The sequence below is a fragment of the Mustelus asterias genome, chromosome 15, assembly GCF_964213995.1.
Source record: "Mustelus asterias chromosome 15, sMusAst1.hap1.1, whole genome shotgun sequence".
Classification (NCBI taxonomy): Eukaryota; Metazoa; Chordata; class Chondrichthyes; order Carcharhiniformes; family Triakidae; genus Mustelus; species Mustelus asterias.
Genome location: NC_135815.1, coordinates 102052946 through 102079816, shown reverse-complemented (window position 1 = coordinate 102079816; position 26871 = coordinate 102052946). Strand labels below are relative to the sequence as shown.

Here is a 26871-nt window from a genome sequence, read left to right as displayed (position 1 = left end):
GGTGAGTGCGGCTCCAACACCCCAGAAGCTCCACACCATCCTGGACAGGGCAGCCCCACTTGATCGGCTCCCCATCCACAAACATTCAGCCCACACCGGCGCTCTGTGCCAGCCCTGTCCACCACACAATCCCCACACTGCAGAAAGAGGCCACACAGCCCATCCAGTCTGCACCGACTGTCCGAGAGGTCATCTTACCCAGCCCCTCCCCATCCCCGTAATCCCCACACGTTTACCATGGCTAATCCACCTAACCCGCACATCTTTGGACTGTGGGAGGAAACTCCACGCAGACAGTCATTGACAGGAATCGAACCCGGGTCCCTGGTGCAGAGGCAGCAGTGATAACCACTGTGCCGCCGTCAAAGGTCTACAAGAAGTCACTCACTATCCTGACTTAGAAATATATCATCGTTCCCGCACTGTCACTGGGTCAAAATCCCAGAACTCCCTAACAGCACTGTGGGTAAAAGAAGGCAGCTCAGCACCACCTTCTCAAGGGGCAAATAGGGATGGGTAATAAATGCTGTTCTAGTCAGCGACACCCACATCCCTCGAGTGATTTTTAAAAAGTTATCACTCAGACCAAGTTTGAAGCTTATCCTGAGACAGGATCACTCTTGGTTTGAAGTTTATTCTAAGACAGGATCACTCTCGATTTGTAGTTTATCCTGATACCGGATCACTCTTGGTTTGAAGTTTATCCTGAGATAGGATCATTCTCGGTCTTGGTTTGAAGTTTACCCTGAGACCGGATCACTCTCGATTTGTAGTTTATCCTGAGACCGGATCACTCTTGGTTAGAAGTTTATCCTGAGACAGGATCACTCTCGGTTTGTAGTTTATCCTGATACCGGATCACTCGGTTTGCAGTTTATCCTGAGACAGGATCACTCTCGGTTTGTAGTTTATCCTGATACCGGATCACTCTTGGTTTGAAGTTTATCCTGAGACAGGATCATTCTCGGTCTTGGTTTGAAGTTTACCCTGAGACTGGATCACTCTTGGTTTGAAGTTTATTCTGAGACAGGATCACTCTCGATTTGTAATTTATCCTGAGACCGGATCATTCTCGGTTTGTAGTTTATCCTGAGACTGGATCACTCTCGGTTTGTAGTTTATCCTGATACCGGATCACTCTCGGTTTGTAGTTTATCCTGAGACAGGATCACTCTCGGTCTTGGTTTGAAGTTTATCCTGAGACCGGATCACTCGGTTTGTAGTTTATCCTGAGACTTGATCACTCTCGGTCTCGGCTTGTAGTTTATCCTGAGACCGGATCACTCTTGGTTTGAAGTTTATCCTGAGACCGGATCACTCTCGGTTTGTAGTTTACCCTGAGACCGGATCACTCTTGGTTTGAATTTTATCCTGAGACCGGATCACTCTTGGTTTGAAGTTTACCCTGAGACCGGATCACTCTTGGTTTGAAGTTTATCCTGAGACCGGATCACTCTTGGTTTGAAGTTTACCCTGAGACCGGATCACTCTTGGTTTGAAGTTTATCCTGAGACCGGATCACTCTTGGTTTGAAGTTTATCCTGAGACCGGATCACTCTTGGTTTGAAGTTTATGCTGAGACCGGATCACTCTTGGTTTGAAGTTTATCCTGAGACCGGATCACTCTTGGTTTGAAGTTTATTCTGAGACAGGATCACGCTCGATTTGTAGTTTATCCTGAGACAGGATCACTGTTGATTTGTACTTTATCTCGGGACTGGTCACTCGGGATCCCGGTTTATAATTTATTCAATGGCAATATTATACCCTGCCCCTGTCAGTTTGAATAGTTCAGGTGACTACTTTGGACTATTGCATCACAGATGAATGTTTCTCAGAGTCCAATAGGGATCTTCAGAATTGGGAAATGGGACAAATCTGTTCTGGGAAGTCATCGGCCTCAATATCACCATTGAGCAGTAGCATATTTCTCAATTTTTAGATTGCATTTTGCAATAACTTAAGTAACAGAAATCCAGGATGTTTACTTTGCATCGTCGCCAATAATTCGAATCATAGAATCCCTACAGTGCAGGAGCAGGCAGTTTGGCCCATCAAGTCTGCACTGACGAGAATCCCACCCATTCTGGTAACCCCACATATTTAACCTGTTAATCCCCAGACACTAGGGTCAATTTAGCAAGTTCAAACATATCTTGGACTGTGGGAGGAAACTGGAGCACCCGGAGAAAACCCACACAGATACGGAGAGAATGTGCAAACTCCACACAGACAGTGACCCGAGGCCTGGAATCAAACCCAGTGCTAACCATTGTGCCACCCCAATTTTTTCAGGGACAGAGCCACACCCCCTCCTGCTGACATCATCAAGGACCCATTCTCATGACATCAGACGCAGACTACGCTCCTGACGTCTCTCAGACTGGAACCCCGTCCCTCTCCTGACATCTCTCAGACTGGGACCCCGCCCCTCTCCTGACATCACACAGACTGGGACCCCGCCCCTCTCCTGACAGCTCTCAGACTGGGACACCGCCCCTCTCCTGACATCTCACAGACTGGGACCCCGCCCCGCTCCTGACGTCACACAGACTGGGACCCCGCCCCTCTCCTGACGTCTCACAGACTGGGACCCCGCCCCTCTCCTGACAGCTCTCAGACTGGGACCCTGCCCCCCTCCTGACATCACACAGATTGGAACACTGCCCCTCGCCTGATGTCACACAGACTGGAACCCCGCCCCTCTCCTGACATCTCACAGACTGGAACCCCGCCCCTCACATCACATGGACTGGAACCCCGCCCCTCACATCACATGGACTGGAACCCCGCCCCTCTCCTGACATCTCACAGACTGGAACCCCGCCCCTCACATCACATGGACTGGAACCCCGCCCCTCACATCACATGGACTGGAACCCCGCCCCTCTCCTGACATCACACAGACTGGAACCCCGCCCCCCCCACATCACATGGACTGGAACCCCACCCCTCTCCTGATGTCACACAGACTGGAACCCCGCCCCTCTCCTGACATTTCACAGATTGGAACCCCGCCCCTCTCCTGACATCACACAGACTGGAACCCCGCCCCTCTCCTGACATCACACGGATTGGAACACTGCCCCTCTCCTGACGTCACACAGACTGGAACCCCGCCCCTCTCCTGACATCACACAGACGAACCCTGCCCCTCTCCTTACATCACGTGGACTGGAACCCCGCCCCTCTCCTGACATCACAGACTGGAACCCCGCCCCCCCCTCCTGACATCACATGGACTGGAACCCCGCACCTCTCCTGACATCACACAGACTGGAACCCCGCCCCTCTCCTGACATTTCACAGATTGGAACCCCGCCCTTCTCCTGACATCACAGACTGGAACCCTGCCCCCCCTCCTGACATCACACAGACTGGAACCCCGCCCCTCTCCTGACATCACACAGGTTGGAACCCTGCCCTCCTCCTGACGTCACACAGACTGGAACTCTGCCCCTCTCCTAGCATCACACAGATTGGAACCTTGTCCCACGTGTGTGTGTGATTGCCTTAAAATGTTTTACATGGTCTTTTTGAAAAATGGTTATATTTTTACCATAATATCTTAATTACTCTGGCTTGTATTTAATTCCTGGCAACTTTGTGCAAGTCATGATGTGGAGATGCCGGCGTTGGACTGGGGTAAACACAGTAAGAAGTTTAACAACACCAGGTTAAAGTCCAACAGGTTTATTTGGTAGCAAAAGCCACACAAGCTTTCGGAGCTGCAAGCCCCTTCTTCAGGTGAGTGGGAATTCTGTTCACAAACAGAGCATATAAAGACACAAACTCAATTTACATGAATAATGGTTGGAATGCGAATACTTACAACTAATCAAGTCTTTAAGAAACAAAACAATGTAAGTATTCGCATTCCAACCATTATTCATGTAAATTGAGTTTGTGTCTTTATATGCTCTGTGAACAGAATTCCCACTCACCTGAAGAAGGGGCTTGCAGCTCCGAAAGCTTGTGTGGCTTTTGCTACCAAATAAACCTGTTGGACTTTAACCTGGTATTGTTAAACTTCTAACTTTGTGCAATGCAGAATTTTAGAAACGGGGATGTTGATGTATGGTAACTTTAAGAACTGGGCTCTGTAAGTGAAATAATGAAACTAAAAGTTTGAAAATATTACTCCATGGGTTCTTAAATGGATGTAACACACCTTTTAACAAAACAATATGTTAATTGCACTGCCTGAAGAAGTGAAAAAAGTAGTTTATGCCTTTTTTGTGAAAAGTGAAAACTGAGAAAGCTAGTCAGATTAAAGCCAAGGGATCCTGTCAAAGACTCGGTGAAAGTGCAGAGACACAACAGCATAGAGAGATTTCAGGAGTGACTGGAGAAACCAGCGTTGTTCTCCTTTATAACTGGAATGGTTGAGGGGGCATTTACTACAGGTGTTCGACCTTATGAAAGATTTCATTAGAGTGAGAATTGGGAGAGGAAGAGAGCACAGATTTAATGTAATTGGCATAATTTATTTCAGAGTTCTAATCTGGAATGTGCTATCTCTCAGGGCAGTGAAAGAAAATCTGTAGTAACTATCAAATAAATTGGTTAACTATTTAGGGGTGGGGTGGGCTGTGTATGGCTACAGGAACAGCACAAGTGGGACCAAATAGATCATAGAAACCCTACAGTGCAGAAGGAGGCCATTCGGCCCATCGAGTCTGCACCGACCGCAATCCCACCCTACCCCCACATATTTACCCGCTTATCCCTCTAATCCACACATTTTAGGATTCTAAGGGGCAATTTTTAACCGGGCCAATCAACCTAACCCGCACATCTTTGGACTGTGGGAGGAAACCGGAGCACCCGGAGCACTAGGGACAGGACTGGCAGCTGAATATTCCAGGGTACAAGTGTTTTAGGCGAGACAGAGGAGGGGCCAAAAGAGGTGGGGGAGTAGCGGTATTGGTTGGAGAGCATATTACAGCGGTGCAGAGGGAGGACAATTCGGAGGAGTCGTGTAGCGAGTCACTCTGGGTGGAGCTTAGAAACAGGAAAGGCCCAGTCACTATGTTGGGGGTGTACTACAAGCCCCCCAACAGCCCAAGGGAAGTGGAAGAATGGATATGTCAGGAGATACTGGATAGGTGCAGGAAATATAGGGTTGTTGTAGTGGGAGACTTCAATTTCCCTGGTATAGACTGGAAATCGCTGAGGGCAGGGACTCTGGATGGGGAGGAATTTGTAAAATGTGTACAGGAGGGTTCGTTGGAACAATATGTGGACAGCCCGACTAGAGAGGGGGCTATACTGGACCTGGTACTGGGGAATGAGCCCGGTCAGGTCTTCAAAGTTTTGGTTGGGGAACATGTGGCAAATAGTGACCACAATTCTGTTAGCTTTAGGATAGTGATGGAAAAGGATGAGTGGTGTCCCAAGGGTAAGGTGTTGGATTGGGGGAAGGCTAACTTTATTGGGATCAGGCAGAAATTGGCAGCTCTTGATTGGGAGAGGCTGTTTGAGGGTAAATCCACATCTGGCATGTGGCAGTCTTTTAAGGAACGGTTGTTAGGGCTACAGGACAAGCATGTGCCTGTAAAAAAGAAGGATAGGAAGGGTAGGATTAGAGAACCGTGGATAACCAGGGAAATTGAGGGACTGGTCAAAAGGAAAAGAGAGGCGTATGTTAGGTCCAAGCAGCTAAAAACGGAGGGAGCTCTGGAGGAGTACAATGAAAGTAGGAAAATACTCAAACGGGGAATTAGAAGAGCAAAAAGGGGTCACGAAATGTTCTTGGCAGACAGGATTAAGGAGAATCCCAAGGCATTTTATTCATACGTTAGGAACAAAAGGGTTGTTAGGGAAAAAATCGGACCTCAGGGACAAAAGTGGGGAATTATGCTTGGAGCCCAAAGAGGTAGGGGAGATCCTAAATGAATACTTTGCGTCGGTATTCACAAAGGAGAGGGATGTGTTGACTGGGAGTGTCTCGGAGGGGAGTGTTGAACCGTTGGAGAAAATCTCCATTACAAAGGAGGAAGTGTTAGGTTTGTTAGAGAATATAAAGACTGACAAATCCCCAGGGCCTGATGGAATCTATCCAAGGCTGCTCAGGGAGACGAGAGGTGAAATCGCTGGGCCTCTGACGCAAATCTTTGTCTCGTCACTGGACACAGGTGAGGTCCCAGAGGATTGGAGGATAGCCAATGTGGTCCCGTTATTTAAGAATGGTAGGAAGGATAACCCGGGTAATTATAGGCCGGTGAGCTTGACGTCCGTGGTGGGGAAGTTGTTGGAGAAGATTCTTAAAGATAGGATATATGCGCATTTAGAAAGGAATAAACTCATTAACGATAGTCAACATGGTTTTGTGAGAGGGAGGTCATGCCTCACTAACCTGGTGGTGTTTTTTGAAGAAGTGACCAAAATGGTTGACGAAGGAAGGGCCGTGGATGTTGTCTATATGGACTTTAGTAAAGCGTTTGATAAAGTCCCTCATGGTAGGCTAGTGAAAAAGGTTGGATCCCATGGGATAAAGGGGGAGGTGGCTAGATGGGTGGAGAACTGGCTTGGTCATAGAAGACAGAGGGTGGTAGTGGAAGGGTCTTTTTCCGGCTGGAGGCCTGTGACTAGTGGTGTACCGCAGGGCTCTGTATTGGGACCTCTGCTGTTTGTGATTTATATAAATGATCTGGAAGAAGGAGTAACTGGGGTGATCAGTAAGTTTGCGGACGACACAAAACTGGCAGGACTTGCAGATAGTGAGGAACATTGTCAGAGGCTACAGAAGGATATAGATAGGCTGGAAATTTGGGCAAGGAAATGGCAGATGGAGTTCAATCCTGATAAATGCGAAGTGATGCATTTTGGTGGGAATAATGTAGGGAGGAGCTACACGATAAATGGAAGAACCATAAAGGGTGTAGAGACGCAGAGGGACCTGGGTGTGCAAGTCCACAGATCTTTGAAGGTGACGTCACAGGTGGAGAAGGTGGTGAAGAAGGCATATGGCATGCTTGCCTTTATAGGACGGGGCATAGAGTATAAAAGTTGGGGTCTGATGTTGCAGATGTATAGAACGTTGATTCGGCCGCATTTGGAATACTGCGTCCAGTTCTGGTCGCCACACTACCAGAAGGACGTGGAGGCTTTGGAGAGAGTACAGAGGAGGTTTACCAGGATGTTGCCTGGTATGGAGGGGCTTGGTTATGAGGAGAGATTGGGGAAACTGGGGTTGTTCTCCTTGGAAAGACGGAGGATGAGGGGAGACTTAATAGAGGTGTATAAAATTATGAAAGGCATAGATAGGGTGAACGGTGGGAAGCTTTTCCCCGGGTCGGTGGTGACGTTCACGAGGGGTCATAGGTTCAAGGTGAAGGGGGGGAGGTTTAACACAGATATCAGAAGGACATATTTCACACAGAGTGTCGTGGGGGCCTGGAATGTGTTGCCGGGCAAGGTGGTGGAGGCGGACACACTGGGAACGTTTAAGACTTATCTAGACAGCTATATGAACGGAGTGGGAATGGAGGGATACAAAAGAGTGGTCTAGTTTGGACCAGGGAGCGGCGCGGGCTAATTGTTCCTTGTTTCTCGTTTCAAGGCTTCATTCTATGATCATCTTGCTGGTGCCAGTACAGAGCGAGACTGCGGATAGTTGGGAACCTGTCTCGGGGGCAGGGAATTCATATGGTGTTCGTGGAAGTGGAAATGACTAGGGTTGGGAAGCATTTTCCGATCAGGGCCATTGTGATCTCCTGGACTCGTTTCGATCGCCTCAGGGGGTCGGAGAGGAATTTCCCAGATTTTTTTTTCCCCATATTGGCCCTGGGGTTTTTCACTCTGGGTTTTCGCCTCTCCCTGGAGATCACATGGTCTGGAATGGGGGGGTGGGGGTGAGTTAATAGGTTGTAATGAACAAAGCATCGTAGCTGTGAGGGACAGCTCGGTGGATAGGATATTGGTATGTAGATAGGCTGGAAAATTGGGCGGGGATCCTGGATTCAGGATTCAATCCTGGACCGGGGAGCGGCGCGGGCTTGGAGGGCCGAAGGGCCTGTTCCTGTGCTGTATTGTTCTTTGTTCTTTGTTCTTTGAAACCCACGCAGACACGAGGAGAATGTGCAAACTCCACACAGACAGATAGCTCTATCAAAGAGGTAGAACAGGCATAATGGGTCGTATAATTCTGAAGATTCTGTCTAAAAACGTAGATGATCTGAATTGGCAGAATAAACATTTAAAATTTTCAAAACATTAAACTTTAATTATAAAGAATGGCATAGCAGAAGAGACAAAGGCATATAGTGTTAAAATAAAGTTTACGGTATTAATGGACAATGTGTTACTGAATTTGTGCATTAATAAACTTAATCCCAGTTGTTTGAATGGAAATAGATTGAACCTTTAAAATGAAATCTGGAACTAAACTCATTTTCAGTGGCTTGACAAACTGAAATTGAACAGACAGACCTCAGGCACGCGAAAAGATTTTATTTATCAGTTCATAATCACCACTGAATCATTTAACACAATTTACCTCAACTTTGTATTGATTTAAATATCCATTAATTCAACAGGAATTGGTTTGGGAAAAGGGCCTGGCTGGAGTGTTCTTTATGTCACAGAATTACAGAATTGTTACAGCACATAAGGCCATTCGGCCTTCTCCCCATTGCTCTGCACATTCTTTCTTATTAAATAATAATCTAGTTTCCTCTTAAATGAACTTGCTTCCGCCATGTTCTTAGGCTTGCTGTATGTTTTATTATTAATTCCTCTGTGTCCTGCCATTGAACCAGAGAAAAGTTACAGAAAGAGGCCGTTCAGCCCATTATGTCTGTGCTGCCACCATCAATGATTTATGCACATAAGCATCCAGGTCTCTCTGCTTCTGCAACCCCTTAAGAATTGTACCTTTATTTTGTATTGTCTCTGTGTTCTTCCTAACAAAATAAATTACTTCATGCTACTCTGCATTAAACTTCATCTGCCACTTGTCAGACCATCTATCTATGTCCTTTTGAAGTTCTGCATTATTCTTCTCACAGTTCACAATACTTCCAAGTTTTGTATTATCCGCAATGTAAAAATCTATCGTGTAGTGAAGTTTACCTGCATACCATCCATTCTCTACTTGTTGTGAGCATGTATGCAATGTTACGTTTCCTGTCACCAAACTTTTCTTGAGTTGTTAACTCTTAAGATCATCAGAATTTCTTCAATGTGTCAATTTTTCCTTTGACTTGTTCATTCTTGGCTAAGGCTCTCTCCAAGCATTCTTTGGTATAAAGTTGAGGATTTCAGCCCTACATTTTGCTAAAGAGTGCTGATGTTGAGAGCAATTTCCTTGCCAGGTCCTTGTGCAGGACTTGGAATCTTAAAGTAGGGCCAGGCAGACTTGCTCCTTCTGAAAGCAGCTCAGTACCTTGAGTTAATGATGACCTATAGCACCTCACCCAAGGATCCATTATTTGAGAATCTGGATCAAGGGTATCTGATCTGGTTTCATAGAATCCATACAGTGCAGAAGGAGGCCATTTGGCCCATCGAGTCTACACCGACCACAATCCATTCAGGCCCTATCCCCAGAACCTCATGCATTTACCCTATCTATTCCCTTAACACTAAGGGACAACTTTAGATGGCCAATCCTCCTAACACGCACATCTTTGAATTAGGAGAGGAAACCGGAGCACCCGGAGGAAACCCGCGCAGACACGGGGAGAATGTGCAAACTCCACACAGACAGTGACCCGAGGCCGGAATCAAACCCAGGTCCCCGGCGCTGAGAGGCAGCAGTGCTAACCACTGTGCCACCGTGCCACCCTAACCTTGGCTTGGCTTTGTTTAAACACAGAAACAAGCAGCAGCCACTACACCTACACTCTCTTATTGTCTTAATCTAGAAGCTTAATCCTTTCAGGTTGCTGTACATCCTTAATTCTGAACCATCGGAAGCCAATTATGCTCCTCGTGGCCTCTTTGAGACTTGCAGGTTCAAGATTTTGTGAGACCCTGATAATCGGTATAAAGTTTAGTAATGTGATCAATTGCTGCTGGCCATTGATGTGGTGTCAGGGCACACCATCTCCAAAGAGCAGTATATTCCTCGGGTGGATGGAGCTATTACAAGGGGGCATAACTATAGGGTTCGTGGTGGGAGATACAGGAAGGATATCAGAGGTAGGTTCTTTACGCAGAGAGTGGTTGGGGTGTGGAATGGACTGCCTGCAGTGATAGTGGAGTCAGACACTTTAGGAACATTTAAGCGGTTATTGGATAGGCACATGGAGCACACCAGGATGATAGGGAGTGGGGTAGCTTGATCTTGGTTTCAGATAAAGCTCGACACAACATTGTGGGCCGAAGGGCCTGTTCTGTGCTGTACTGTTCTATGTTCTATTTGGATGAATTGCTTTGTTTCTCCCCACGTTCTAGGTGTTTCTGTAGCTCCAGATTTTGCTGCAACCATGTCAAGAAGTGGAACAGCCCAGTTTGAGTGCGAGGAGCTGGAAAGTACCATGGCAATGGAGCTTGCTCAGTTACTGGAAACAGCTACAATGAGTGAGCGAGATGTACGTATTGTTTTTATAGCAGCTGGCACTTTGTAGAATTTAACATGGGAACTTTGTCTTGAAGGGGAAAAGAATGAATGTTGACTGGGCTGTTACAAAAATAAAATTTTAGCATTTGTGTTAAGCGTAGGGAGTTGAAAAAGCTTTCAGAGCTAGTTCCAGGGAGTAGGCCTAAGGCAGTTAAATGTTTCATCAGTAGTGAGGAGGAGGCGAGGCGGAGGGTGGGGTGAGGGCTGTTACACATTAAGTTAATAGTTGGCGTTCTGAAGGGGACTAAAAGTTGGGGAAGGATTACAGAAGTAGGATGTTGAGGTGAGGCTGTGGAAGGTTTTGTAGATGAAGATTTAATTTGGTGCATTCAGTCTTGGAGCCAGTGTAGGTCGGTAAAGATAGATTAATGATGAGCTGGTATAAATGTATTAAAGAAAATAAAAACAGTAAATACTACATTGATTTTAAACTCTCATGCAGTTCATTTGTATATATTTTTTTATTGTTGGCATCAAAGTGCTGAAAAGATTTATACCTATTACTAAAATAAATGATTAAACGCCCAATGTAATTTCTGGAGGTGTTATTGGAAATGAACGTACAAACATATGAATCAGGAGGAGGAGAAATAGGCCATTCAGCTCCTCGAGCCTGCTCCTTTACTTGATAAGATCATGACTGTGAGTGTGGCCTCAGTGCTACTTTCCTGTACATCTCTGATACCCTTAGATTCTTGACTGGCAAGGGAGTCTCGGTCTTAAAAATATTCAATGAACCAGCCTCCACTGCTCTCTGGGAAAGAGACTTCCACAGACCAATGACCGTCTTGGAGAAAAAAAAACTTCTCAGCCCTGCCTTGAATGGGCAACCGCTTATTTTTCAACTGTGCCCCCACATTCTAGTCTCTCCCATACGGGAAACATCCGCTCAGCATTCACTCTATCAAGTCCCCTTAGGATCTTGTATGTTTCGATAAGATCACCTCTTGCTCTTCTAAACTTCAATGGATAAAAACCCAAACTGTCCAATCCTTCTTAGAAAATAAGCCTTTCATTTCCAGGAGTGAGTCGAGTGAACCTTATCTAAACTTCTAATGCAATTCTATGCTTGAGTAAGGAGACCAAGACTAAACACAGTACTCCAGATGTGGATCACCAGTGCCCTATACAATTATAAAAGTGTTTTAAAAATTAGTTGTTTACAGGATGCTGGCACCACCAGCAAGGCCAGCATTTTTATTGTCCTTGAGAAAGTTGTGGCGAGTTGCCTTCCTGAACTGCTGCAGTACACGTGGTGTAGGTACACACACCGCTGTTAGGAAGGCAGTTCCAGGATTTTGACCCAACAACAGTGAAGGAACAGTGATATACAAAGAACAAAGAATAATACAGCACAGGAACAGGCCCTTCGGCCCTCCAAGCCTGCACCAATCATGTGTTCCTAACTAGACCATCCGTTTGTATCCCTCTATTCCCAGTCTGTTCATGTGGCTACCTAGATGAGTCTTAAATGATCCTAGTGTGTCTGCCTCAACCACCTTGCTTGGTAGTGCATTCCAGGCCCCCACCACCCTCTGTGTAAAATACATCCCCTGCATATCTGTATTGAACGTTGCCCCCCTTACCTGAACTTGTGACCCCTTGTGTTTGTCATTTCTGACCTGGGAAAAAGCTTCCAACTGTTCACCCTATCTATGCCCTTCATAATTTTATAAACTTCTATTCGGTCGCCCCTCAACCTCCGTCTTTCCCGGGAGAACAACCCTAGTTTACTCAATCTCACCTCATAGCTAATACCCTCCATACCAGGCAACATCCTGGTAAACCTTTTCTGCACTCTCTCCAAAGCCTCCACGTCCTTCTGGTAGTGTGGCGACCAGAACTGGATGCAGTATTCCAAATGTGGCCTAACCAACGTTCTATATAACTGCAACATCATATCCCAACTTTTGTACTCTATGCCCCGTCCAATAAAGGCAAGCATGCCATATGCCTTCTTCACCACCTTTTCCACCTGTGCTGCCACCTTTAAGGATCTGTGGACTTGCACACCCAGATCCCTCTGTGTGTCTATACTCCTGATGGTTCTGCCATTTATTGTATAGCTCCCCCCTGCATTAGATCTACCAAAATGCATCACTTGGCATTTATCTGGATTAAATTCCATCTGCCATTTCTCCGCCCAATTTTCCAGCCTATCTATATCCTGCTGTATTCTCTGACAATGTTCATCACTATCCGCAACTCCAGCAATCTTTGTGTCATCCGCAAACTTACCAATTGGACCAGCTACATCATCTTCCAAATCATTTATATATATCACAAACAGCAGAGGTCCCAGTACAGAGCCCTGCGGAACACCACTAGTCACAGACCTCCAATCAGAAAAAGACCCCTCCACTGTTACTCCCTGTCTTCTATGGCCAAGCCAGTTCTGTACCCATCTAGCTAGTTCATCTTTGATCCCGTGAGATTTAACCTTTTGCACCCGCTTGCCATGAGGGACCTTGTCAAATTCTTTACTAAAATCCATGTAGACGACATCCACGGCCCTTCCCTCGTCAATCATTTTTGTCATAGTTCCAAGTCAGGATGGTGAGTGGTTTGGTGGGGAACTTATAGGTGGCGTGTTTCCAGGTACCCGCTGCCCTTGTTGTTCCAGGTGGTAGAAGTCACGGGTTTGGAAGGTGCAATTGAAGGAGCCTTGGTGAGTTGCTAAAGTGCATTTTGTAGATATCACGCACTGCTGCTGTTGTGGTGGCACGAATGATTGCTTAAGGTGGTGGATGGGGTGCCAGTCAAGTGGGTTGCTTTGTCCTGGATGGTGTCTAGCTTCTTGAGTGATGTTGGCATATCCCTATTTTTATATTCCATTTCCTTTGCCATAAGCAACAACATTCCATTTACCTTCCTCATAACTTGCTAGACCTGCGTTCTAACTTCTTCTGACTCATGTGCCAGGATATCCAGATTCTTGAATACCCAGATTCTTCTGTACCAAAACTATCTTGTTCAATTTAAATAATATTTGGAGGACAGTGAAAAATGGGTATTAAATAATGCTGCCCTTGTCAATGAAGCTCACATCCTATGAATGAATAGAATTATTTTACTTGTTTACCAAGTAGTAAAATATTGATCTGTATTTTGCGCTGATAATGGTGAGGTTATCAGTGCAGGTAAACTAGACGGTGGATTCCAGAGTCCATGTGTACACAGTTACTGGAGAAATCTCAGAGGCTGCTGTGTAAAATTACCCTGCCACACCACAGCCTCCCTGACTGATTTGAAACTGAGCCATTGTAAAGATTTGGAGTTGTAGGGCCGATGCATTAAGTGCAAGTGAAATTTTAATGACATGGGGTGGGATTCTCCCAAAAAGATTCTAGGTGGCGAATTTGCGTGAAAACAGGAGTAATTCACGCTGGTTTTTTCAGTGGGAGTTCAGAGAAGAATTTCCCACACTCTGCACTGCAGAGGACACCAGTGTGAATATTATTAAATTGCAAGGGATGGGACGTTTTCACGTTGGAGAGGCTGAAATCAGCGTGCTGAGCGGGCCACTGCGCATGCACTGATCTGTTAGTGCTGAGATCAGCGCATGTGCAGTGACCCTCCACTGATGGCTTCCCAATTGCTAGCCAGCCCTGCAATGACAGCTCTCCGTCCCCCCACAGCCCGATTGCTGACCGTCCCGACCATTTCCGGGCCCATCCTGAACCCCCTCCTCCCGGCCTGCCGTGATCTCCAGCCCACCCCCACCAATTTTTTTTCTGATGTGAGTGTGTGGATAGCAAGCATTGTCACTTCACAGCTGACTACATAGTCTAGTCATCATTACATTTTCAGTGAACAGTTGTTTGTGACTGTGAAATTAATTTCTAACAGTAATTAGAGATTCATTCTAGATAGTCTAATACAAGAGTACCTTTTATAAATGACAAGTCATTTTCACAAATTCAAACTCATTCACTTCTGATTTAAATCAGAGGTTGACTTTGGACCTTTTCTCATTAAAACCTTTTCCTTCCTAATCAAAAACTAGTCAGGAGCCAAGAGCTTAGAGTGTACTGTAAATTTTTTATTACCGTTCCCGTATGTTAAACGGACATTGAAAGAAACCTCATCAAGTTTTTGAACAAAGAAATTGGCTGCCTTTAATTCTGACCTTTGGTTCAAAGCTCACTTAAGTGAAATAAAAACAGGAAATGCTTAACAAGTCTGACAGCATCTGTGGAGAGAGAAACAAGTTAATACTTGAGATCAGTGAACTTTTTATCAGGACGTAAGTGAGCTTGTTAGAAGCTGCCGATCGTCTGACATTTAATTTTGGGACTACAAATGGGATAGACGGGTCAGTGTCCAAATTAATAAAAAAGATTGGATTAAGATTAGAAAGCATTGAGCTGTAATAGCTGTTTTCTTCAGACTGAAAGGTGGTTATACAGTAATGTTCTCCAATGGTCATTGCCAGGACCTCAGCTTTGTTTGTTACATATAAATGACTTGGATCTTGGAATATGGAGTGAAGTTTCAAAATTTGCCAATAATAAGCTTGGAGGAGCAAGGATGATATGAATAGCTTGCTGTATGACACATACAGTAGTAACTGAATGGGCAGAGAAATAGCAGATGGAACTTAATATAGAGAAATGTGATATAATGCATTTTGGCAAACAGGATGGGGTGAGACAATATATATATATAAATGGTGTGGTTCTAAAGAGTGTGCAGGAACAGATGGACCTAGGGGTGCATGGGCATTGATCTTTGAAGGTGGTTTAGGGGTGGGGAAGTTATAATCTTAGGTTGGAGAAGCTGAAGTTGTTCTTCTTGGAACAGAGCAGATTGTGGGAGTTTTGAGAGAGGTGTGCAAGATTATGACATTTTGATAAGGTAGACCAGGACAAGCTGTTCCCATTAGCTGATAGTACAATGACTCAGGGACACAGATTTAAGTTTTGGGCAGGGATGTAGAGGGACTGTGAGGAAAAACTTTTTTAGCATAGCGAATGGTAATGACCTGGAATTCAGTGCCCCTGTGGGTGGTAGAAGTGGAAACAATCAATAGTATGTTGGAAATTGGATGGATACCTAAAGGAAATAAATTTGCAGGGCGATGGGATCGAGTTGGGGAGACGAGCTAATAGGCTTGCTTCACAGAGAGCTGGCATGGACAAGATGGGCTGGATGGCCTCCTTTTCTGCTGTAAATGATTCTGACTCTGTGTTACAAAGAACAAAGAAAATTACAGCATAGGAACAGGCCCTTCGGCCCTCCAAGCCTGCACCGACCATGCTGCCCGACTTAACTTAAACCCCCTACCCTTCCGGGGACCATATCCCTCTATTCCCATCCTATTCATGTATTTGTCAAGACATTCCTTAAAACTCACTATCGTATCCGCTTCCACTACCTTCCCTGGCAGCAAGTTCCAGGCACCTACTACTACTCTGTGTAAAAAAATCTGTCTCGTACATCTCCTTTAGACCTTGCTCCTCGCACCTTAAACCCCTAGTGCCCCCTAGTAATTGACTCTTCCACCCTGGGAAAAATCTTCTGACTATCCACTCTGTCCATGCCTCTCATAATCTTGTAGACTTCTATCAGGTCTCCCCTCAACCTCCGTCATTCCAGTGAGAACAAACCAAATTTCTCCAACCTCTCCTCATAGCTAATGCCCTCCATACCAGGCAACATCCTGGTAAATCTTTTCTGTACCCTCTCCAAACCTCCACATCCTTCTGGTAGCGTGGCGACCAGAATTGAACACTATATTCCAAGTGCGGCCTAACTAAGGTTCTATAAAGCGGCAACATGACTTGTCAATTTTTAAACTCAATGCCCCGGCCGATGAAGGCAAGCATGCCGTAAGCCTTCTTGACTACCTTCTCCACCTGCATTGCCACTTTCAGTGACCTGTGTACCTGTACACCCAGATCCCTTTGCCTATCAATATTCTTAAGAGTTTCATTAAAGTATTTATGTATGGCTATAGGATTTTACGTTCAGTTTGAAGGTGAGAAGTGTGGATCTAAGACTTTTTTTAAACCTAAATAAATATAATTATAAGGTTATGAATGCAGAGTTGGATAAAGTGAACTGGGAAACTATGTTATAAGGTAGGACAGTAGAGGTGCAGTGGCAGACTTTTAAGGAGATATTAGGAGAAGTTAAGCGTGTGAGAGAAAGCTAGGAATATAAAAACAGATGGTAAGAATTTATGCAAGTATTTAAAAAGGAAAAGAGTAACTAAAGCTTTTGTTGATGTGTGAGAGAGAGACCAGGTTAGTAAGCTGTCAGGAGGAGGTAGAGTCTACAAATTGATATGGACAGGTTAAATGAATGGGCAAAAAATTGGTAGATGGAATACAATAGTGGAAAATGTAAACTTATCTACATGGTAGGAAGAATAGAAAAGTATTATTTAACTGGAGAAAAATTGCAGAGGGATCTGGAGGTCCTGGTACATGTATCTCAAAAAGGTAGTATGCAAGTACAGCAAGGATTAGGAAGGTAAATTGAATGTTGGTGTTTATTGAAAGGAGATTGGAATATAAACATAAGGATGTTTTCCTGCAGCTGTACAGGGTCTTGGTGAGATCACATCTGGATTACTATGTACAATTTTAGTCTCTTTATTTGAAAAGGATTTAATTGTGTTTGAAGCAGTTCAGAGAAAGTTCACTTGACTCATGCCCGCAAAGAAGGGCTTTTATCAGAGGGTGAACAGATTGAACCTGTACCAATTGGAATTTAAAAGAATGAAAGGTGATCTTTTTGAAACATAGAAAGTTCTGTCAGGACTTGACAAGGTGGATACTGGGATGGTAACTAGAATTAGGGGGGGGACAGTTTAAAAATAAGGGGTCTTTTTAAGATGCAGAAGATGTGAACTTTTCTTTGAGGATCATTAGTCTGTAGAATTCTCTCCCCCAGAATTCAGAGGAGGATTACTAGGTCTGAATATATTCAAAGCTGAGTTAGATTTTTGGTGAAAAATGAGTTGAGGATGACCCGGCAAGTAGAAAGGTGGAGTTTGAGCCCACAATCAGATCAGCCATGATCTTATTGAATAGCCAAAGCAGACTGAAAGGCCTAAATGGCCTAAGTCTGTTTCTAAATCTTTTTTTTTTAATCGTTCAGATTTGAAATGGGATGATACCATTCAGTCAGTTTGTACCTTTATCGAATCAGATCGTGATGTTCTAAACCTTTGTAACTGACAGATTGCTTGGTTATAATGACACAGAATTTGCCAATTCTGCAGTACTTGTGATATGCTAAACACTTTTAGTTCACAAGTTTCAACCCCACCCTTTCCCACCCCCTCCACTCAGAATTAGTAAGAGTAGAGATTAGACTTGGAAGACATCCTGTGTCTAGAGACACGTGAGATTGGCAAAGATACACTTGTGATTTCCATAGCTTGTTTTTCTGGTACAGGCCATTAGCCTGAAGTCAACTTGAGGAATGCAGCTCCATATCAAATGTGAATGACCAGAAGTGTCTCCCACTCTTACCGACTGCCATTGGCGTGTTGGAGGAATTTGCAAATTGATACTCAGCCTGTTGGTTGCATTATGAATGCACCTTCCTTGGCCATCAAGTCCTGGGTTGGGACCTGAACCCGGAACTTCTGAGTCGGAGGCAGAGACACTACCTACTGCACCACAAGACCTCCTCCAGTAGAGATTAACACATCCAAAAATTCAGCAATTCTGTGCCATAGAATTTATCCTTTAGATTTGTATTTTTGTGGCTACAATATTTGTCATATTATGCTTACAAATTTTAAATATTCATTTTGTTGTATTTTAAGCAATTCAGGAAAGATATCGAGGGATTCCAGAAACTGTTTCACAGCTTACTGCAGAGGAAGGGTCCTTCAGTAGAATGGGAGAAGATCCAAAAACCACCTGAACATTCTGTAAGTTCTGTGAATGTAGCACGATTATAGACAATAGCTATTAAAATGAGTACAAAGCTTAGAAACATCAAGCATCTGATCAATATGTAACAATGATGTACACAGTAAAACTGATATTTTTCACTTCTAAAATAGGGATGCAATGTGACTTTGATTACTTAGACAAAGTTCTGCAACAAAATGAATGACCTTCCTAGGCAGTGCCGGATTTAGACTTGGTGAGGCCCTAAGCTATATAAAGCTTGGAGGCCCCTTGTTTAAAAAGTTACACCAAAAGGTCTCACAAAGTGCGTACCAAAACAGGACCTTGGGTCGCCACAAAAAAATTGAAAACATAATTATGCCTTTTAATTATTTAATAGCAAGGTATTTAAAGTGAAAAATACAAATTATTTTCAAATGAATGCATTTACTGATTACATATTTATCATTTGGCTGGCTTGATCTCTCTCATAGATTTTGGTAATTTTGGTAATTATTTGAGTTGCTCTTCAAGCTGGTGCTTTTTCTGGTATCCGCTCTGAAATGTTCTCTTCATTGTAAACCTTCTGAAATTTTGTGAGGCCCTAAGCTGTAGCTTGTTTAGCTTATGCCTAAATCCGGCACTGCTCTTAGGGAATAGATACTATTTTCATAGAGGGAATAAATCATTTCATCCTGGTTTACACGTGCAAAGCTAAAATTTAGTAATCAAAAGTGTATATTGCAAGTTGTTGGGAGTTTAAATTATTTTTTTGTCTTCAGACACCTATTCAAGATTGGAATAGGCAGGGTCAGGTAGTGTACCATTCATTTATTCAATTTTTTGCCTTTTCACAGTGTTTGTGACTGTTTTGACTTGGCAGTTTTATTGTGACTATCTGGAATTTACCATTGCAAAATGACAATCCTAATTAAAATCTTTGGTGAATGTTGACCATTGAAGCCATCAGAACTCGCAGATTGATCCCAGCTATCTTGTCATCTGTTCAATTTTGGTGTTGACACCTTGCTTGGATATTGTTCTGATTCCATGACCACTGATCACCCTGCAGTACCCATTCTCCCAGAGAGTGTAATTTGCTACGTTCTCTGACATTGCAGTCTCCTCGTTTAACATCCACACAGGGTTTCCAAACCCATGGGCAGTGAGATTCATTGAAACACTGCGCAGTGTGAATTTATGGAAAAGATTATCTGAATTGGCAAGAAGCAAGGATTGAGTGGTGCCAATCTGACCAGTGCAACTGTCATTCAGTGATAAACAGAGATATATTGGGAGTCAACTCCTGCTGGCTTCTACAGTTGTTTGAAAACACCCTTGTAGATTTGCCAATGGTTTTGAGTTTCACTGTCTCTGTTACTAAGAAGCACTAACTAAAATCCTTCAAATGATACAGAACTTCAAAGTTTATATTTTTTTTAAAAGCAAACTAATTATAGCAGATGGTAAGTACTTTCAAAATGATGTATTTCTCTTTACTCATAAATCCAGGTATTGAGAGAATTTCCTTTCCAGTCCTTGGGAATAAGATGCAATATTAATTTAAAGGAATGGCCCAGATGAAGAGAATGAATAATAGAATGTGTTGTGAAAGTGGGGTGAGGGAATAAATTTATTATAAAGTCACTGGTATCACATTTTGGAGGTCAGCCAACTCATTTTTTATGGAAATGTTCTCCACAGGTTTGGCTGACAGTGCTTTTGCTGTTTACTGCTGCGAGTAACCATTGGGGATGCTGGATGATGAGATTAAGTGAAAAAGTGTTCCTTGCTTTTACCTAGCCTTGAAAGCATGACAATGCTGGCTGTGTTCATGTTCTGAGAGCTCGAGACATCTGGGATAGAGTTGTTGAACTTCTGTCTATTTTTTTAAAATCACATTGCGACTGGCAGAAAAATATTTCAGGATGAAACTGCTGTGTCCTTAAGATTGTTCGTTTTATTTCAACTTTTAGAATAAGTAAAAGCTATTATCATCTTTGGAAAATTTGGTTAAAAAATAAGTATACCGGAGACAAATTAGTATTGGCCTCCAGCTCCCTGACAAATTCCAGGGTTTAGTTTCTAGTTAGCAGCCAGATTATTACTAGGAATCGCAGTACATTCCACATATACATACTTTAAATGTCTATGAATGATCCTCACCTTTTCTGCACAGTAAGAATGATTGTTATTGTTGATGGCTACTACCCTGAAACTGACTGATGCAATTGAAACACTTTTTATACATAAATCATTATTGCTAAAGTGAGTTTGCAGCCAGAACTGCCTTGCCATGTTGAACTGGAGCCACATGACAATTCACTCTAATTTTTGGGTAGCTTTATCAGAGTATCAGTATTTATATTCAGCTATCTATAAATTTAAAACATTTAATTAGATTTTAATCATTCTATCTAAATAACTATTTAATTGGTTAAAGTCCGTTGCAATATGGAGTCTGTCACCATATATTGTGTTTCTTTTAGAAATATAGAAACATAGAAAAAAGGAGCAGGAGTATGCCATGTGGCCCTCTGAGCCTGCTCTGCCATTCAGTTACATCATGGCTGATCCTTCACGTCAACACCATATTGTGTTCTCCCCATACCCCTTGGCACCTTTAGAGTCTAGAACTCCATCTATTTCCTTAAATATATTCTGTGATTTGTCCTCCACAGGCTTCTGTGGCAGAAAATTCCACAGGTTCACCTCCTGAGTGCAGAGGTTTCTCTTCACCTCAGTCTAAATGGCCTACTCTTTACCCTGAGACTGTGAGCTCTTGTTCGAGACCCCCCAACAGCTACAAGTCTCAACATAGGAAGCCTGGTAGTTGGACAAAATTAACTCCTTTGCTCCTCACTATTCCCATTCCCACCAAGTTTTGTGAAAATCAGTGGAATGAAGGGTTGTGTTTGTGGTCTTCATAATGGTGTAATTCCACACAATTCTAAATGTACTATAGCATAAACCTGTATAACATATATCTAGTTCAATTTATTGCACATTTTCTGTTCCCATTCTATTTTTAAAATTATTTTCATGAAGTTTTTAACTTTAGGATTTGTTTTGTGTCTGGATCACTGTTCCAGTTCTATGGTCATAAAATTTCAGGAGCAAAGGAGTTAATTTTGTTCAACTACCAGACTTCCTATGTTGAGACTTGCAGTCTTAGTACATTAACAAGGGACCTGTATTCTGAGAGTGCTCCACTGAACAGGGGTCGATTTATAGTGGGGGCTGAAGAATGTCCTCAAGTTTAATTCTGGCTGACAGGTCAGGAAGAAGAAGAAAAATGCTGAACAATTTAAATATGGTTTATGAAAAGTAGCTTGTGTTCTTATTTTTATATATGTGTAAAGAGAAATCTATCAATGCTACTCGTCTTATACCAAATCCTGTGCGCACTTCCTCTGGTTGGCTTAGTTTATAATTGTATACAATTTGTATAATAGTATATCAAACTTACAGATGGTATAGTGCAAATTCACAACTCTTTAGGATTAATGTGTTGAGGAACACAGTAATATAGTCCTAAAGCTTAGGACAAAGGATGTGCAATAATCAGCCTGGCATTATCCCCAAGAGTCACATTGCTGTACAATTGTGGAGAGAGGTAAGCTTCTTAATAATGGAAATGTTTCCTTGTAAACCTATGCTGTGTTTATTGGAGACCCTCCATTAGGTGAGGCAGGAAGACATCCTACAGAGGGGAAGGCGGTAGTGTAGTGGCATTGTTGTAAAGCAGAGGTGGATTGCCTCCCCCCCTCTGAGAATTAACACCGAAATACCCAAAGGTGAGTACCTTACCCTATAATCTGTAAAAAGTGTGAGAGAAGTGGTACGACCTGCTCTTCAATACTAGTGGTTAAATACAAAATAAATCCCTGACACACTCTCTGAAATCAACACGTAACAATTTATTTATCTAACTAACAGTGAGCAAATTAAACTATTAACAAACCAAATAAATTGCTTCTAATTATTAACTATTCCCAGATAAAGACGATTCTTATGGTACGCTGTTCAAATAAATACAATTCCCACGCATTAACAAAAATAGAATTTAGTCACTCAGGTTTGGCGTCTTGCGGAATATTCTGGGCCTTCTCTGTTGATTCTTCTGTCTGGAACTTCTTTCTTCTTTGGTACCGTTGCTATCTAGATGGCTTTCTTTAAGACATAGATGAAGCTATGAGAGCCAGCGATTCTTTCCCTCTCTAGAGCTGGGAGTCGTTAACTCTGGCAGGTGGCAGTTGCTCTCTCTCCTTTGTCCCAATGCCCCCTTTTATACCCGTGTATAAATGATGACATATCAATATTTCCCACAATAGGATTAGTTCTAGTTGTCAAAACCATTGGATTTAAATTTAATGGTTTGCTGGTATCTAAGTGCCTGATTTAGATTGATTGGCTAAATTTGAAAGCATGTTGTCTTGGTAACACCACTGCTTGGCCTTTCCATACTAATGTTTCATTTTGGGCTCTCTGTATACTTGCATTTTTTAAAATCCCTAAGCACAGAAAAAGCACCGCCCTTTAACAGGATCATGCAATGCTTTCCTCCCTAGCATTTTACAATTTTTATAATTTCACAAACATCAAATTCTAACTTCCTACTTTCCAATCGACAATTACTGTCCCCAACTTTGCAACAGTATTGTCATTGGACTAGAATCCAGAGACTCCGGATAATGCTCTGGGACCCAGGTTCAAAGTCCACGATGACAGGTGAAGTTTGCATTCAACAGACATCTGGAATTAGAAGGATGAAACCACATCGGTTGTCATAAAGATCCATCTGGAACATTTTACTCTGGGTGCATAAATTTTCCTTCAAATTTAAACATTGGGAAGACCAAAGCCATTGTTGATGTATCTCATGGCTCAGAGTGGAGCAGTACCATGTGCTCGAAGCTTTATGATTACACAGCTGTGCAGCAGTTGCGAATGTGCTGCAGGGCGAACAACTAGCTAGTGCAAGCAATGCTGCCATTAAGATTCTGTTATGATCGGAGTTGATATAACTGGACGAGAAGATCCCAGAATGGAATCCTGTCTCAAAAGACCATAACTTTTTTAAAAATCAAACATGGAGGAGCAGTCATAGGGCTGCTAATTAGTCTTAACAGCAAGAAGAAACATTTATTAAATATGAAAAATATTGGATTATAATACAATACTCCTTTACCCCTTTGGCTTAACAAATACACACAGGTTCTAAGATTAACACAGATTACAAAGTACTTTTGATGCTACAATGGTCTCACTAACGCACACAATCCCTTTTTAAATACACAAGATGGTTGTGGTCAAATACTCTCCACTCTGAACCCAAGTTAGTATCTGTAGATTTATCCCCCGAATTCCTCCAGTGATTGTCACATGCGAGTTTCCAAACTGCACCCCCAAAGTACACATTCAAATCTTCCCTCTCAATAATGCTTTCACTTAGTGGTTTGCATTCCAAAATCCATGATGTGGAGATGCTGGCGTTGGACTGGCTGCTCCCCACTCCCCGGATGAAGGGGCAGCACTCTGAAAGCTCGTGGTTCCAAATAAACCTGTTGGACTTTAACCTGATGTTGTGAGACTTCTTACTGTTCCAAAATCCAGTCCAGGTTTTCCAAATGACACTTTTAAACAAAGCTTCAGCTTCATTTTTAACAGTGAATATGGTCCAGGATTTGACACCAACCGCTTCAGAATTTCTTTGTCTTGAATGCTGTCCAACTTGGTCACAATTGCTTGAGCTCTCAATTCCCAGATTCTTATTAAAATTGTATCAAATATTTTAGCTAGCTCTGAGGTCTGCTCCCCACTTGAAATCTAGTTCATGCAATTGTTTCTTTAACTCAGAGCACTTTGTTCACTCTTCCTTGAATTCTTCTGAACAATGCGTTAGTTTTTGTTCACTTAACTTCAGTCATTTGAACTCTTCTTTCTCTCCCAGTTCCTTGGTTGTCTGGACTGTATCTTCTTTCATAGGAAGCCTGCATCTGTGCCACTCCCTTGTCCTCCAGCTTCTCCTGGCAGAGTTGAGCTGCTCACTCCCCAGTGATCTGTCTCCAACTACTCCAGCTTCCAGTTAAAACTAACAAAGCTCTCTCTCTCTGGGAAATGCACCTCCTGTACCCCTGAAACTATATTTATTCTTCATGTCACTATACTCTCTAAATACAAAAGAATCACAGTTGGAACTTAACCAACCCCCACACATACAAACACCTTTGTCCAGCATAAATCTAACTATAGGTCCCTTCCAGGCACAGAAACATTAAATTAAATCCACTGAAAACTATATCTTATTTCTGATATTTACCCCAACAAATATAAATCTCTTAAAACCACCTTTGTAACAATTCACATATGGCCAGACATCAATCTGAAATGGACCTCGCAGTGCAGCAAGCTGGCCATGCATAGCAAACAGAAGCTAGAAACAACATTTGGCAGCACTCCCCTGTGTCAGAAGATTGTGTGTTCAAGTCCTACTTTTACAGACTTGAGCACTATTTACAGATTGGCGCTCCCAGTGCAGTACTGAGCGAGTGCTGTTCTGGCAAAGATGTCATCTTTCAGATCACGTGTTAAACCAAAGGCCACATTTGTTCCTCGGGTGACTGTAAAAAAAAATCCCAATGCACTATTTGAAAGTTCTCCCCAGTGTCCCAATCAACATCAATAAGACAGGTGGTCTGGTCATTATCACCTTGCTGTGTGTGGGATTGTGCAAGTTACTGTTATATTTTCTACATTACACAGTATTTTGAAAGTACTTAATTGGCTGGCTGGAAAGCAATTCAAGATGCCTCAAGTTTGTGAAAGATGCGGTATAAAATGTCTTTTTATTGTTGTCTAGTGATTAGATTTCTATTTCACAACCTTGTAAAGCCCCAACATGCTCTACAAATAAAATTAAAATATGCCATTAAAGTACAATTTGAAGAGTGGTCACTGTTTTAATCTTAGAACCATGGCACAAACGGCAACGTAATAATGACCAGATGATGTGTTCAATGATGTTTGAAGGATAAATAATAGCTGGGACAGAGGTGAGAGCTCTCCTGCCCTTTATTCGAATAGTGTTGTGTGATCCTTTATGGCTTTTTGCAAGGGCAGGCAGGGCCTCTGTTTAATGTTCCATCTGAAAGATGGCACTTCCGACACTGCAGCACTGCCTGGGTTTTTTGTGCTCAAGTCTCTGAAGCAGGACTTGAACCCACAACCTTCTGAATGAGATGAGAGTGCTATCCAATGAGCCACACTGACTTCCTGAATTAAAGGAATAAGGGTGACCTATCTCAAGGGAAATGCAAAAATAGATACTGACCCTGACTTAAAGAAAAGTATAAAAACGTGACAAAAGTAAGGACTTTTAAAAACTATTCCAAGGTGCTATTCATCAGTTGTTTATTGAATTTCTAGCAGAGTTTGACACTGGTTACTTTGAGTACAGCATCATGATGGTTGATGGAGAACATGTTCTACTTCCAGATTCAGTCTTACGATAAAATACAGGCCCGAGGGTTACCAGATGATGTGGCTTCACTTTTAAACAAACTGGTGGTGGTCAAGTTGAATGGAGGCCTTGGAACTAGTATGGGCTGCAAAGGTCCCAAAAGTCTGATCAGCGTCCGCAATGAGAATACCTTCCTAGACCTCACAGTTCTGCAGATCGAGGTAAGGACAAGTTTACACTGTTTAATATAGCCAGAATAAACTGAATATTGTTGATTGTTTTGCTATTGACTTCTGTTGATGGGATACATTTACTTACTGTGCCATTAAATAGTACTCAGTCGCTAATAATCATAGAATCCCTACAGTGCAGAATGAGGCCAATTGGCCCATTGAGACTGCACCGACTCTCTGACGAGCATCCCTGTAGCCCCACACATTAACCATGGCTAATCCATCTAACCTGCACATCAGGGACACTAGAGAGTCAATGTCCCATATTTGAGCCATGGACTAGACAGAGTTGGCTATTAGCTGTGGTGGGACATTACAGTTGATCTTGGTGTTGCATGTGCAGATATTATGTGAAGCTTTGTGGCTCCTTGGCTAGATCCCTGAACAGCCTTCAATGTTTGAGATCATCTTTGAGAGTGAAGTCACCATAGGAGCTATTGCTGAACTATGATCAGCAGATTTTGACTACCGTCTGTGTTTTGAAAGGTAAGAAAAGTAAGGTTCTAAACTCGTAATGGTTCTTGAGTCAGCTGAAATGTCCATGCATCGGTGTCAGGCTTTGGCAATAGCCTTGGAAAGAGTTGTTCGAAGGGCAGGTGGAGTCTATTTCTGTTTCTCCAACTCTGGCCTTTAGTGCATCTTTATCTTGTTGCTGTTGCTGACGGTTTTTTGCCTTTAGCTGCCCAGCTCCATGGCATATTGTAGAATTCCTTCCTTTATCCTCTCTGCGCCTCACCACCTCCTGTTAGAAGCTCA

General features: G+C 43.0%; 1 protein-coding gene across 4 annotated transcripts in view; it reads left to right on the top strand.

Moving 5' to 3' along the window:
* The window catches only part of ugp2b (UDP-glucose pyrophosphorylase 2b), a 50282-nt gene that overhangs the window by 642 nt on the left and 22769 nt on the right, over positions 1-26871 (top strand). For 3 of the 4 annotated variants that reach the window (XM_078230420.1, XM_078230421.1, XM_078230422.1), the window contains exons 2-4: positions 10402-10538; positions 18351-18458; positions 25918-26103. In XM_078230420.1, the coding sequence (XP_078086546.1) occupies positions 10434-10538; positions 18351-18458; positions 25918-26103 (399 nt within the window). In that variant the 5' untranslated portion in view covers positions 10402-10433. Of the gene's footprint in view, positions 1-336; positions 369-10401; positions 10539-18350; positions 18459-25917; positions 26104-26871 lie in introns of those variants that run through there. The other variant, XM_078230423.1, reaches the window with a different exon arrangement.